This window comes from Salvia hispanica, chromosome 1 (genome assembly GCF_023119035.1).
Source record: "Salvia hispanica cultivar TCC Black 2014 chromosome 1, UniMelb_Shisp_WGS_1.0, whole genome shotgun sequence".
NCBI lineage: Eukaryota > Viridiplantae > Streptophyta > Magnoliopsida > Lamiales > Lamiaceae > Salvia > Salvia hispanica.
This window is the reverse complement of record NC_062965.1, coordinates 19,383,134-19,398,194: the sequence shown is the minus strand read 5'-3', so window position 1 is coordinate 19,398,194 and position 15,061 is coordinate 19,383,134. Positions and strand designations below refer to the sequence as shown.

The 15,061-nt window shown below is 39.9% G+C and overlaps 3 protein-coding genes across 3 annotated transcripts; 1 reads left to right on the top strand and 2 right to left on the bottom strand.

The window, feature by feature from the left end:
* Window positions 1–163: 163 nt before the first annotated feature.
* On the bottom strand, window positions 164–2,560 carry LOC125201251 (nudix hydrolase 15, mitochondrial). Its single transcript, XM_048099289.1, has 5 exons — window positions 2,105–2,560; window positions 1,717–1,859; window positions 1,143–1,262; window positions 608–1,048; window positions 164–517 (listed from the first exon to the last, which is right to left on the bottom strand). Exons 1-4 carry the CDS (start codon window positions 2,556–2,558, stop codon window positions 824–826), a joined length of 942 nt encoding a protein of 313 aa, XP_047955246.1. The 5' UTR covers window positions 2,559–2,560; the 3' UTR covers window positions 164–517; window positions 608–823.
* A 2,638-nt stretch (window positions 2,561–5,198) lies between these two features.
* Window positions 5,199–5,705, top strand: LOC125189313 (transcription factor PCF7-like). Its single transcript, XM_048086603.1, has one exon. It carries the CDS (start codon window positions 5,199–5,201, stop codon window positions 5,703–5,705), a length of 507 nt encoding a protein of 168 aa, XP_047942560.1.
* A 6,113-nt stretch (window positions 5,706–11,818) lies between these two features.
* On the bottom strand, window positions 11,819–14,862 carry LOC125213828 (protein IQ-DOMAIN 10-like). The gene is made up of 6 exons (XM_048114579.1): window positions 14,569–14,862; window positions 13,523–13,636; window positions 13,209–13,373; window positions 12,856–13,083; window positions 12,420–12,533; window positions 11,819–12,342 (listed from the first exon to the last, which is right to left on the bottom strand). The coding sequence occupies exons 2-6, from the start codon at window positions 13,595–13,597 to the stop codon at window positions 11,989–11,991; spliced, it is 936 nt and encodes a 311-aa protein (XP_047970536.1). The 5' UTR covers window positions 13,598–13,636; window positions 14,569–14,862; the 3' UTR covers window positions 11,819–11,988.
* Between the last annotated feature and the right edge of the window lie 199 nt (window positions 14,863–15,061).

Sequence of the window (15,061 nt, the reverse complement as noted above, 5' to 3'; positions counted from 1 at the left end):
CTAAAACTGAAAGTAGCACAACTGTAATGGTCGAAATTTAAGGTACAAGTGAAATTTCAATGACAACTACTCCACAACTTAATATGAGTGAATCCAACAAGTTGTGGATTTCCAATGGTGCAAAATGTGATTACGAGATCCAAACGACGTATAAAGTTGCGAATAATCAAGAAACGTGCTTCATAACATAACTTCGATAGCAGCTTACTTTACGCGAATTAAGCAGTTTTGGGTCCACAAATACAACAAAGCATACCTTTGTCATCAAATTTGAGCTTTGCTAACAAATGGATGTTTTTAACTAGTCGTCCCACCCCAGCACCTAGAACTAATCATTTCTCAACTTCTAACATCAATGTAAGAAGTACTGAGTTCATCAAATTCAACAACAGTACTGTGATCAGCTGATTTGTATAGTGGTGCAAACGGCAAACCTCATAGTTCCAATCGACTTCTCAGCAGCTAAAACCATTGCCACTCTACAAAGATCCATCATGTTCACACAATTGAATAGGTTCTGCATAGGGTGAGCCGATGAGAAAATATCGCAGAGACTAAAGCTGGGGGGGGGGGGATGAAGATGATAATGAGATCAAAGAACACATACCTTATCAGAAGCATTCTGGTAAGTATGCTCCCAAACTTATTTATCCTGTGCTAGCGTTGATCAAAAGTCTGGCCCGTCTCAGGTTTATTATTAGGATGATGAAATAGGATTATTTGAGCAATTAGAATACCGATTAGGAAATGTTTGTGAATCGAATCTAGATTGCTTTTTCACAACAGGGGGTAGTATATGAAGTTATGAACATATCTGGCTATCTTAAGGCAAGGTAGTGTCTTTCAGCACACCACTTGGAACTTTGAATTTGGGGTTTTGCTCTGTAAAAGCAGGCGGCTTCTGATACACGATCGAAGCTGCCCTAATCAAAATTCCGGCAGTTAAACCCCAAATGACATACTTCTTGTTGTCTATTTCATAATCAAAATAGTGGATCAGATACTTGTCGCCCATCCACACTCGTTCTTCACATCTTCTATTCTCATCCTGGGATTGCGATTTGCTATCAAGTGTACAGCAGCTGGAATAGCTAAAAACTGTGGATGAAAAGAAAGGGAAAAAATAGAACTTGAGACAATACCTTGAGGAACATTTCCAAGGGAGCATCGAAAACAGCTTCTACTTCAGCGGCATTTGGGGAAGGATTAAAGTCTTTCTTGTTGGAAAGTATGCCGATAACAGGAATCACCCTGAGGAGGTGCTGCATTCATACTACCGGGTTAATAATTGAAGCTGTTCTCAGTCTACTTACTACTTTGTGGAATAATCCACAAAACAATCTAATTAGCAAGATGCTACACTTATGTACAACCTCTTACAGAAGCATGGCCGTTGGTCACACACCTCAAAACACCATAATCGACCATCATTCATTAATAAACACAAAACATAACGTGAAAGAAAAGACATTAGTTCTACACAACGATTTTCTTTGAGGGTGTAATCAACAGCATAGATATCTAAAGGCTGTGAAATAAAACCACATTCTTGCTTATAAACTGTTATATCGATGATAAGTAGTATATAGCAGCAATCAAATGGGCTTTACATGAAAACCAGTTCGAACATAATCAACAGATCAAAACAAAATCACCAATATATTCAAGTATACGATTCGGCACTCCGAGTTTCCATGAGAGGACAAGCACGTATACCTTCGATAAGAATGGTTCGAGGCAAGTAACCACATTAACAAGCGAAGGATCCAGCCCTATCTCCTCTTTCGCTTCCCTCGTTGCTGTCTCGGCATCATTGGCATCCGCCTCCTCCGCTTTCCCTCCCGGCAACGACACTTCACCTGTCTCCAAACACCTCAGTCAAAATCCAGCAAACGCAGGAAAATCATCATGTAGTTTAAGGTCAACAATACAAATTTATCCCAGATTTCTCAATCAAAGAGGCAAATACCATCAGAAACCCTAATTTCTACACAATGCCCTAAAAGATCTAACCTTTCTACCAAATTCACCACGATCAAGCTCTCAATTGCAGAAAAAACACTTGAATTCAGCTCAAATTAAGTGAAGGCGTGATGAAACGAACCAGAATGAGTCGAGAGCTGCGACGATCGCTTAGTGAGAATAACCCTAAGCTCGCCACCATCCCCTTCGAAGAGGCAGATCAGAACCGCCGCCCTTTTCGGGCTGAAGCGCTCGGCAGTCCGCACTTGCGCCGCCGAAGTAGCGGATTCCGGGAATCCCACCTTCGCAACGACTTTCTCTGCGCTCTCCTCCATCCTCTGCTCCTCCTCATCGTCATCATCCGATGTCGGCGGGGGCTTGTAGAGGCGCAGCTGTTGGGCCAAAACCACGAGCCTCCCGGAAAGCCCCGAATTGGGGATTTCCATGATGATGAGTTTAGAGAGAGAGAGTGGGAGTGGAGAGGAGGAATGAGGGGTTAGGGATGAGAAGATTGAGGGAAGAAGTGAGGAGGTTCTTCTGAGGAGTGGAAGCATGTGTGCTTGCTGCATTAATGGCCGTCCCAACGATTTTTCCATTCATCAATAATGTAATAAATCCTAGTACTTTTAATCGAAAAAAGAGAGAAACAAAAAAATACTCAAATAAAAAGAAAATTTTACTAAGCTGTAAATTTTACGAATATTTATAGTATAATTAATTGACTGAAAATTTGTAGTAATATAGTACTCCCTCCATGTCCCAACTAAATGTCTATGAACAACAAATGTTCCATTTCACTTTTATAATTTATAATAAGTGGATCTCGTGTTTCAATAATTTTTTCTACTCATTTTTCTTTAAAATGTCAAATATAAGACACTTAATGAGGATCAGATGGAGTAATAAATAGTGTCTGTGAAGGCCTTCGCGTGATGGAGAGGCACTCCACGACACCTGCCCTCTAGTGCGTTTCGGTCCTCTGTGCATGTATGTCGGGAACCGTATCTTTGAATTGATAGTTTGTTCTCTATTGGATGGAGCGTCTTAAATAGAGATTTAAGGTGGATGACAAAGCATTATTCAAACGAATTGAGATGAGAATTATTATTGCTTTCGTGAGAAGGTGTGTTATCAACCTTCTTTTATTGAAGTAAAAAATTGAATAATTTTTTTTTTTATCTTATAGACAATTATTCCGTCGGCATAAGTATGGATATAAATGGGGAACTGACTATCGTATCGATCTCTTTTTGCTAGTTCTAAGGGAGAAAAAGTGTTTTTTTAGTCTATTATCAATTAGAATTGAGGATTTCCAAGCTTGTAGTATGGACTATGGAAGGTGTGACGAATTTTTTATTTCACCCACGTTTCGGGCCTTCCATAATGGGCCGTACAAATATCAACCAATCCTACTCTTTGTGGGGGCCCGATTGAGGTTATTTACTTTCTATTTTGGGTGGTGGATTTGCCTTTAAAACCCAAACATACTTTCCAACCTATTATCATCATTTTACATATTAATTATTAGGGTAAATATATAATTTTAAAGGGAAAAGAACATTGCATACTATGATTACTATCATTATAGAATGAGATACCTTGATATTAGTGGGATATTTTGATTTGATTTGTGTTAAGAATGCATACGTAATTTGCAGAATTTTAGTTAGCAGGAATTACCCAAATCGTTCGGATATACGGATCGAAATTGAAATTATGAAATTGAAAATAAACATTATTTCAACAGCGTTGTCTTCCGAAATGATAGGAAACAATATGTGAATGATCTTATCCTATGAATCTATGTTTTTGTGTGTATATGTGTAAGGAACATCCCATTCAATTCATCTAATCAACTCCGCTAAATTCAAATTTTGGAGCTACCAGTACCACTGTATCAATCGCGTAACAACTTCATACCATTCCTTCGGGGTTGGATTTACTTTCCTTCTTCATACGTCATCCATTAGAAACGACAACCGCCGCATTGCATTTGCATTCCGGCGCAACAATGACCTTATTCAAAATCCGAACCCACAATTTTTATTTTTATTTTGAATATTTGAGCATTAAATTTGAAGAAAGGCAGAAAAAGTCACATGGGCGCATGTCATGTTGCTGTAGACAAACAATATGTACATCAGTACATAGTACCCAAAACAGTACCAACACAACTGACAACTTATATCACAACACAAATCAATAATTATTGCATTTGCCTTTGAACTCAACTCCACCAAAAACAATAACTGATAATATGGGAAAGTGATGCGTTGTCGCAATTCCAACAAAACAAGGCACTGTTGCATCTCCACAGATGAAGCTCAGCCGTCTAACGTGAAAAAAAGATGTCTGCCAAAAAATTTCAAACAATAGTTACATCAACTGCTCATCTACTATTCATCTACAAGTGACCACTCATTAAAGATTAAAGGGGGGTGGGAGGTTAATTCGATCGATCGACCTCATCTCAGTCCTTCTATTTTGGTTGTGCCAAAGCATACTAAGATGTAATAAAGAATAGAGACGAGCTGGAAATACTATGATCACACTGAATGTCAAAGTAACATAAGCTCAATTTGAAGCCTATCAAAATCTATAATGTTCATGAAATGTATAATTAATAGACATAGTCGCACTAGATCGCCACCGAGGGCTTAATGTTATCTTAGGGTTGGCCGAAAACGTTGCGATCGCTCGGCAAAATTGTTTTTGGAAGAAGACGAAAACGAAGTAAAACAACATTGTTTTGAATATTTTTTGAATAATCCCTTGTTCGTTTACTTCTATTGATTATTCCGTATTCAAAATTGTATGTTGGGATCCGCCACTAGTCACAATAAGATATAGTACTTGAAAGTCATACTCATACCCGCCTACAAAACATAATTTTGGAAACTTAACAACTCATATATAGTCGTTTGTCTATTTTCTAACGATGGTCTTCTTCTGTTGGTGAATCTGACCTTACAAGTTGTGTTTCCTAGATTCATCATACACTCACTCTCTCTTCTCGCTTTTGACCTCTCACGAGTTTCATTTCCTAGATCCTAGACTCTGCATTATTCCATGTCATATTTTTGGGACGAAAACCTTTTAGTCGACAAGTTCTGATACTGCGAGCTTTATTTTCTAGATCCGTACATAATCCCTCCCTCTACATATTCTCATACCATATTTTAGCATAAGTATAGGCTTCCCCTTTACTTAATCACACCCCTACACAAAAAAAAAACATGGACAAAACGGGAGAACCAACATTTCATCATACCAACAAGAGCCATCCCTCGCCAACAAAGCGAGGCCGCCTCGTCCGAGCCGGCGGCCGAAAGGACCGCCACAGCAAAGTCTCGACAGCGACGGGAGGCACCCGCGACCGCCGCGTGCGCCTCTCCCCCAAAACCGCCATTCTCTTCTACGACTTGCAGGACCGGCTGGGCTGCGACCGCCCCAGCAAGGCCATCGATTGGCTCATGGCGCAGGCCAAATCCGCCATCGACGCTCTCGCCGCCGCCCCTCCCCCCGCCGCCGCCGTCCAAGAGGAGCACTCCAACGAAGATCAGCTCTTTCTTGAGTTGTTCGATGCAAATTGCGGCGGCTATGCCGAGAGGGAACCCCTTCAGTCCAGTTATTACACTCAGTTTCAAGGCTTCGGATTTTCCGACCAGGAGCTGACGAATTTCCGCGCCGCCGATGAGCTGGCGGCTTTGAGCATGTCTTCTTCGTTCTTGCAGCATTATTAAGGATTGTTTGTTCAATTTCTTTTTCTTAGCTAATGTACATCATTCTGTGTTTGGAGGATTTCATGATTGATTGGTGGTTTTTAGTAATTCTGTTTCAAATACATACATTCATGTTTGAGAAAAAAATTGTGAAACAATGATGAAATCATAGATCTCTTCACACACAGAGAAAGCCGAAAGGAGATGATCATACACCAATTATACAGAAAAAACTGTTCAAGTATAGTGGGTGTTATGTCAGTTTTTTGGGTCAGACCTTAAATAGTTACAATGTATAGGTCACGAATTAGACCAGACTTATACTACTCCACTGTTTATGGTTTTATTTATTTTATTAATCTCTAATTTTATATTTTCTTTTAAATGGTGATATTTATGAAATAAAAAAAATTATGTAATTGAAATTAAAAAATTACTACATAATTAGAAATATATTTCATAATGGAAATATAAAAAAAATTACAAATCACATAAAAATCCTAATTAGAAATGAGTAAATTCGTTTTTAATTAAATTAGCACAAATGAATAGTTAAAGAAAAGAAATGAACAAAATTGGATAAATGGAAAAATTAAAGAAATAAAAAAAACTCTTTCTTCCCTCTCCCGCTCACAAACGTGCTGCCTGATTGGGCGGTGAAAGATAGGCTCGTGTGCAGCTTAGACCGCAATGTCGGCCGCACAGGTCCAAAGTCCAAACCATGGTCTGCGGCCGACATTGCTCCACTATAATAGGCGTTTCTCGGCCGCGCCTTAGGTCTAGCCTATTTTTCGGCGTCGTTGCGGGTGCCCTTACTTTGGAGGTCTAAAGGGGTGTGAAAATAGCAAAAAGTGCAATCAGGCAATGACTCCCATGTGATATTGTAAGCTGGCATAATTATTAACAAGTGCAACTAAGTACTGATGCAATAATTTTGCTTCATTTAGTAGGTAGTACTCAAAAGCTACTATTATACACAACCTGTGAATCTCACGAACAAGAATGACCCAAAAACAAGAAAGCAGAAGCTAAGAACAAGGAGCTTTACGTGGTTCAGCTTACGCTTACGTCCACGGGCAAAACGCTGTGACTCTCTTTTCTAAACTGATCTGAAACGAAGGTGAATACAAGCACTCATGCTCACTATCGATTACAAGATGATTCACTCAACTCTCTGAGAATAATAGACTAAGAAAAAACGCGATTCAATCTCTCTGTTTTCACTTGGCTGAAGAATACCCTCTCTCATCTCTAATCTGTTGTGTTGCATTTCCTCGAGCACTTTATATGCGTGTTGGGCAGCTGAGTAATCCATAACAAACTAACTTCCTTCTCCGAGTCAGTTACTAAACCCCAACGGCTAGCTCATGTAATCTTGAATCTGCTTGAGCTGCCCCAACGGTCATATTCCCAGCCTTGGTTTTGGGCGAGCTGCGTTTGCTCAGCCAAACCATTAACAAATCCTCCACCTTGGTTGATCAAACCAGCCTACAGCCACCCAACGCCTCACCATCCACACACCATCTCTAAAACTTTCGAACAAGGCCCACCAAATCTAAGCAATATCTGAACTTAGATGTTGGTAATGCCTTTGTGAGAGCATCAGCTGCATTGTGATCAGTACTTACCTTCTCAATCCTTACCATCCCTTTTTCCACTTCATCTCGTATAAAATGCAGTCTCACATCCATGTGCTTGCTACGCTCATGGAATGTTTGATGCTTCGCCAAGCAAATTGCGCTGCTACTATCACACTTGATTGCAACACTTCCTTGCTTCAAGCCAAAGTCTCCAATGATCCCCTTGAGCCAAAAGCTCTCTTTCACAGCTTCAGTGAGCGCCATATACTCAGCCTCGGTAGTCGACAAGGCTACTACGGATTGAATCCCCGACTTCCAACTCACCGCTGCTCCAAACAAAGTAAAGACATAGCCAAATTGTGACCTTCTATTATCAAGATTCGCTGCGTAGTCCGAGTCACAGAATCCAACCAAGGCATCTTCACTGACTGCACTTCTTGCCTTGAACAAAATCCCAAGATCACCATGCCCCTTTAAGTATTTCAGGATTCCTTTCAGAGCCAACCAGTGCTGTTTTCCCGGGCATCCCATGTACCTACTTACTACACTGATTGCATGGGCAATGTCTGGCCTGGTGCAGACCATGGTGTACATTATACTCCCCACAATATTTGCATAAGGAATCTGACTCATCTCTTTCTCCTCAGCCTCATTGCTTGGACTCTGATCTTTGCACAATTTCACCTGCTGTGAGATAGGAATAGATACACTTTTGCTGTTTTCTGTCTGGAACTTCTTTATTACTTTGCTGATGTAGTTTTCTTGAGACAACCACAGAGTTCCATTCCTTCGGTCTCTCACTATATCCATTCCCAATATCCTCTGAGCTTTGCCCAAATCCTTTATTTCAAAACCTTCTGCCAGCAGCTTTTTTACTCTCTGCAACTCTTTCATGTCAGGTCCAGAAATAAGAATATCATCAACATACAGTAGTAGATATGTCATGGCTGTTCCATTTCCTCCTCTGAAGTATACACAATTGTCATACTCAGACTTTTGGAAGCCTATCTTCTCCATATGCTTATCAAATTTTATGTGCCATTGTCTACTAGCCTGCTTCAAACCATACAGACTTTTCTTCAATAAACACACTTTACTTTCACTCCCATGCATCAGAAAACCCTCTGGCTGATCCATATATATGGTTTCATCCAGATCTCCATGTAAAAAAGCTGTCTTTACATCAAGTTGTTCCAACTCCCAATCATTCTGAGTAGCCACTGCAAGCAAGATTCTAATTGAAGCATGTTTTACCACAGGTGAGAAGACCTCATTGTAATCGATGCCCTCTTCTTGTGTGAAGCCTCTAGCCACAAGTCTAGCCTTAAACCTGATCTTATTTCCAGCCTCCACCTTTTTCTTGAACACCCATTTGCAGCTGACCGGCCTTTGTGTAGCTGGTCTATCCACCAAAATCCATGTCTTATTCTTCATTAATGACTCTATCTCCTCCACCATGGCTTTCATCCATTGCTTGCTTTCATTGGATGCCATGGCTTCCTTGAAGTTTGATGGCTCTGAATACTCAATCTTCTCTGCAATGCACAGGGCATACAAGACATACTCAGCATCACTGTACTTTGATGATGGCTTCACATTCCTTCTTACTCTGTCTCTTGCTAGCATATAGTCACTTAAATCATTCTCTGAATTTTCTTGCACAGGAATATTTTCTGTAGCTGCTCCAATATCTTCATCCTCAGGTGGCACCACAACTTCATCAGAGTCCTCTCTGACCCCACTCTGCACCTCCACCTGAACCAACTTTTCTGGTTCATTTCCTTTCTGCTTGGAGCCTGCCTCAAGAAAAGGCATCCTATTTTCTTCAAATTGAACATCTCGGCTGATAATAATTTTCTGTTTATTTGGCTCTATACACCACAACCTATAGCCCTTTACTCCCTTCTGGTAACCAACCATAACACATCTAAGAGCCCTTGCTTCCAGTTTATTTTGCCTGATGTGAGCATAGGCCATGCATCCGAAGACTCTCAAATTTGAGTAGTCCCCATTTCTCCCATACCACTTGCTGTCAGGAGTTTCAAAACCTATAGCAGATGAAGGACTTCTGTTAATTAGAACTGCAGCCATTGCTACAGCCTCTCCCCAGAACCTCTTGGGCAAACCAGAGCTAAAAAGCATGCACCTTACCCTCTCCAAGATAGTCCGGTTCATCCTCTCAGCCACCCCGTTCTGCTGTGGATTACATGGCACGGTCCTATGCCTTCTTATTCCTTTCTCTCTGCAGTACAGATCAAACTCTTGGCTCAGAAATTCAAGGCCGTTATCGGTTCTCAAATACTTCACTGGACATCCTTTCTCAACCTCAACTTCCTTGCACCAATCTCTAAACTTAGAAAAAGTTTCTGACTTTTCTTTCAGAATAAAAACCCACAGTCTCCTTGAATAGTCATCAATAATAGATAGGAAGTACTTACCTCCTCCAATAGTCAGTGGCGTTGCTGGACCCCACAAATCACTGTGAACGTATTCAAGTGGAGCTGATGAAGTGTGAATTCCCTTTGGATATACTAACTTCTTGCTCTTGCCCAAGATACACTCTTCACAGATATCCAATTTTCCTGACTTATCTCCAGGTTGAATCAGCTGTCTTTTAATCAATTCCTTCATCCCATTTTCACCAAGATGCCCAAGCCTCAAATGCCACTTTCTAAGATCAGCTTTCTGCACAACATTTGCACTACCAGAAAGTACTTCCGCCACAAGATAGTACAGGCTGCTACTCTTTCTTTCTGCCATCATAACTACTTCTCCATTCTTTATGACTTTCATTATTCCATAAGCAGAAACAAAAGAACAGCCCTTAGCTTCTTTTTATCTCTGGAATGTACCTGACTCCAGTGAGCAATCTCCTTGATCCATCATGCATTTTAAACATAATGCTCCCAATCCCTTCAATGCTACAGATCTGATTGTTTCCTAACAGTACTGAACCCTTACTCTCAGATAGCTCAGTAAACCAGTGTCTCACATGACACATATGCAAACTGCATCCAGAATCCATGATCCATGGACCCTCTTCACCATCCCCTGCTACATTTAGAGCTTGAGGAACCTCAAGTTCCTCAACACAATCTGTAGTCACCTTAGTTCCTGCCTCCTCTGCTTGCTTCCTCTTCCATGAGAAACAATTTTTCTTTAAGTGGCCAGGTTTCTTGCAATAATGGCAGGATCTTGTTTCTTTCTCGGTTTCTTGGCCTCCCTTCTGATGTTGAGGCTGCTTTGGTCCATTAAACTTCTTCTTGGATTGCTTCTTCCCTTTGAAGCCTTTAACATTCAAGCTTTCTGCCACAGGATCAACCACCTTTCACAAGCATCGCCCTCATCTTCAATCGCCACAATCCAAAATCATTTTTGCCTGAAAACTTCTCAGCTTCAAATCTTGAAATCGCCATCCTCAAATGTCGATTCCCACAGACGGCGCCACGTTGTGAATCTCACGAACAAGAATGACCCAAAAACAAGAAAGCAGAAGCTAAGAACAAGGAGCTTTACGTGGTTCAGCTTACGCTTACGTCCACGGGCAAAACGCTGTGACTCTCTTTTCTAAACTGATCTGAAACGAAGGTGAATACAAGCACTCATGCTCACTATCGATTACAAGATGATTCACTCAACTCTCTGAGAATAATAGACTAAGAAAAAACGCGATTCAATCTCTCTGTTTTCACTTGGCTGAAGAATACCCTCTCTCATCTCTAATCTGTTGTGTTGCATTTCCTCGAGCACTTTATATGCGTGTTGGGCAGCTGAGTAATCCATAACAAACTAACTTCCTTCTCCGAGTCAGTTACTAAACCCCAACGGCTAGCTCATGTAATCTTGAATCTGCTTGAGCTGCCCCAACGGTCATATTCCCAGCCTTGGTTTTGGGCGAGCTGCGTTTGCTCAGCCAAACCATTAACACAACCAAACCCTCTTATTCTCCTTAGGCATTTTAATCAATCAATTATCCACTTATCTTTAACAGCTGTGCTATTTTCCACTATAAAGTTCAAAGGATCCCATAATTACTCACCTGTCAATTTGTTGTCTACAATTAGTTAAGAGCTGGGAAACTATATGTAGATGGTGATAAATTGATTCAGAACTGATTAAGGAAACTTACTAGTAGTACTTGTTACTTGGAACAATGATATGACCATGAATTGCATGTGTCAATGTCCCCAGATTAAGTATCAAGCCCTAATCAAATGATGCGACCTGATCTTATCTAATCCATCAAATCGAACACCACTGGTAATTATGTTGACAAATACTATACATCTTTCAAAGAGCAAACAACATTAGACAAATTAACTGAATCTTTGAAGTAAAAGAATTTTGGAAAATAACTTAGTTAGAAAGTACTTCCTCCGTCCAACTCATTTTTTCTTCCTGAAATTATACCAATAAAAGCGACACATTTCTAAACAAAAGAAACGCTGCATCAAATCTCAGGTCGAACATGAAATGTGTTGCTTTGGGTGAGATGGAGAGAGTACATAAAAATAAAATTTTCAATTTACAAATAGATACCATGATCTCACCACAAGTACAAAACCAACACACATATATATAGAATCAATGATTATTTACACATGTAAGTAAATCACAATAACTTAATTTCTCATAATAAAAATTTACAATAGTGTAAGAAAGAAAAGAGAGTAGCTCAGATCAAATCCTCTTTCTGCTTCAGTTTTTGCATTTTGACATCATGCTTAGGAGCTTTCCTTTGCATTCTTCGTTTTCATCTCTTCACTTTTCGCACTCACTTTTTTAACGGTAGCTGCGTTGTAAGACAGCTTACGGGATTTTCTGGTAACCTTTCCATTAGGAGAGATCCGTGGGACCTTTCCTGGCGCCTTGCTCGCAGGGGAAATGGTTTTCTTAACTGCCTTTCCGTTAGCAGAGATCAGTTTCGGATGTCGGGCCCTCTGTGCCTTTTTGGGGCTATAAACTCGACTTTCCCATGGCCGAGCAGCTATCCAACGGTCCATCCAGCTCCATCCCCAATCCGCTTTACTAAGTTCTTTGTTGCTCGGTCCAAAACATGGCATCGTGTTGGCCCTCCACTGCACACGGTTTATTAGATTTGTTTCTTGGGCTCAACGATGATGAAGAAATCGATAGATACTACAACTAGACATACCTGGCGAGTAAAGGCATACGCCAAAGCTCGCTCCCTTCTCAGTGCTGCTTCTTCTCTGTGATGTATTTTTGCAAGGGCTTCGGTCACTGTTTCAGAACCACCACTCCACTCCACCTGCCCCACATCGAAGAAATTTAACATCCGTCTTAAATGTGTAGTTTCAAGTTACAGAATAATTCAGTTTAAACATAGAAATCGTGATGTATATAAGGTGTGTTAGGAGGCTTCCTAAGCACAGGACGACTGATAGTACTACTATCGATACATGTAAAGAAACGAAAATCATGTATTGTTCATTCTTAAGGTCACATTTTTCCACAAGGAAATGGAAAGAACAGCAATTTCAATCATGACAATTCATCCAACATAAAATTATGCATAATTTTATTGATTTGGCCATAATCTACAGACATGAAGGAGAAAGTTGTTGTATTACCTCAAAGTCATGAAGCTTGGCTTCGAGCTTCAACTGATTCTCGAGCTTCTTCTGCCTAAGTTGGCCTTCCATGACCATATTAGCACGACGTGCTCTAATCTGGACTTGAGTTCTCGTCCATGTGTGCAGGCGACCCAATGTAGTATGTGCTTGATTCTTAACAGAATCACACTGCACCAGCTTCTGTAACCTTACGTTTCCTCTCATTCGACAAAAACTTCTCCTTGCCTAAAACAGAAGAGGACAGTCAATTCAAGAGTTCATAACGATCTTCATATCTGAAAGCCCAAGACAAAATAAATGAGCTGTGTAAACTAAGACGATAGCGATTGCTAGCAGGGAATATGACATACAACATGTGCACGGTATGCAGTCTGAATCTTTCTAGCAGCAACATATTCTCTGGAGAGAACGACACTGCCCTGATTGTCGAGACAAGCGCCATTGGCTAGTGCTAGACACCCTCTGAGAGAGCAGAGATCCTCTCTGCAGCCATCTATGCGTTGAAATGAATATCGCTGCTCAACAATATCGAAAAAAGATGGTAATATCAGAAATCAAGAAGATGGGACTGAATCATCTTCGGATAACTTGAATAGTCAGTTAACATGGGAGGAAAACAAAACATAGAAAACCAAAGATTCAGATTGGAGCTGAGCATTAAAACCTTCGCTTTGCGTGATTTCTCTCCTTTCACTTTCCTTTTGCTGATTATATTCTTGTACCAAACTCCTGAACCCATACTCAATGCTCAAAGCCTCGATGTGGTAACTGAAGGACCCTATAGAAATCACAGATTCCATCAATACATTCAGTATATGAAACATCTAATTAGATACATCGATGAAATGCTAATGGATAAATGGCAAAATGTATACATCAGCATAAAACAAGATGATAGAATCATATGAATAATGAAAGAGATTGCTCTAATTAGTAAGGAATTCTCAATATTTTCCTCTAGTAAGCTCAAAAACCGACAACCAGAAAGGACGGCAAGAAACTTCTATAAAGAAGAAAGCTTCTGTCACACTGCACCTGCTCACTCGCCCAACTATATACCGATGAAACACTAATCGGTATAAAGCAAAAACAAGATGTTGGTATCATATGAATAATGAAATAGATTGCTCCATTAGTAAGGATTTCTCAATGTTTTCCACTACTGAACTCACAGTGCACCTGCTCACTCTCAATGTTGGTATTGTATGAGTAATGAAATAGATTGCTCCATTAGTAAGGATGGATTAAGAAACTTCAATAAAGAAGAAAACTTTTCCATCGCAAAGACAGAATTTACAATGTGTCTTTTCATATGTGGATAAAACAGTACAAGAATTGAAATTTAGAACACAAAAATCTGATATAAATTTGTTCTTTCACAAAAAGAATTCTCAAATTCAGCCTAATCATCAAAAGGGATCATTAAACCTAAACAATACATCACTGGAATTATGAGGCATACTCTGGGATTTCAAAGATCCATTCACAATGAAACAAGCATCAGATTCAATCAAGTATTAAAGACTTGTTTTTTCTAATCCTGTTAAGCTAAAAATGCTCAAGAATCACAAAAACCCACATGCTTCTGTCAGTACTAGTTGAAAAAAAAATACCATACAAAAAAAGGCCACATTTTGCTTACAGACACATGAAAAAAACATTCTTGAAAGGAGCAATGAAGGAATAAAAGAACATGGGCAAGTCACATACCAAACTCCTTTTAGGCAAAAGGGTTTCTCTCAAAGCTGACAAAGAAAACCAAGAAAGCTAAAAAGCAGTGATGGAGATTGGAAGTATGAGTGAAACAGAGGCTTATATGCACAGGCTTGAAGTGGAAGGTAGAGAGGAAAAGTGGGTAGTGTTGGTTTTGCCGATTTTTGCCATGGCCCAGCGACTGCTGACCTCAAAAACAGAGGTTGAAGACAATCAAACTCAAATGTATCACCAAATAAGAAATTCTATCCTGTCGCTTTAGATTACAATTATTTGAAGAGAAAATTGATGTATTTCCTCCATCAAGGGGTTTAATTTGGAGAAATTTCGCAATTTAATCCAAGTAAATTTATTGTAATAGAGACACTCGAACTAACCTGATACAACCTTCAATCATTATTCGCATTGCCTCTTATCATTTGTGTAGGAAAAAATACTTTAAACTAACATTTAATTTGCCTTGCTAATTGTTAAGTACTCCAATCTTGAC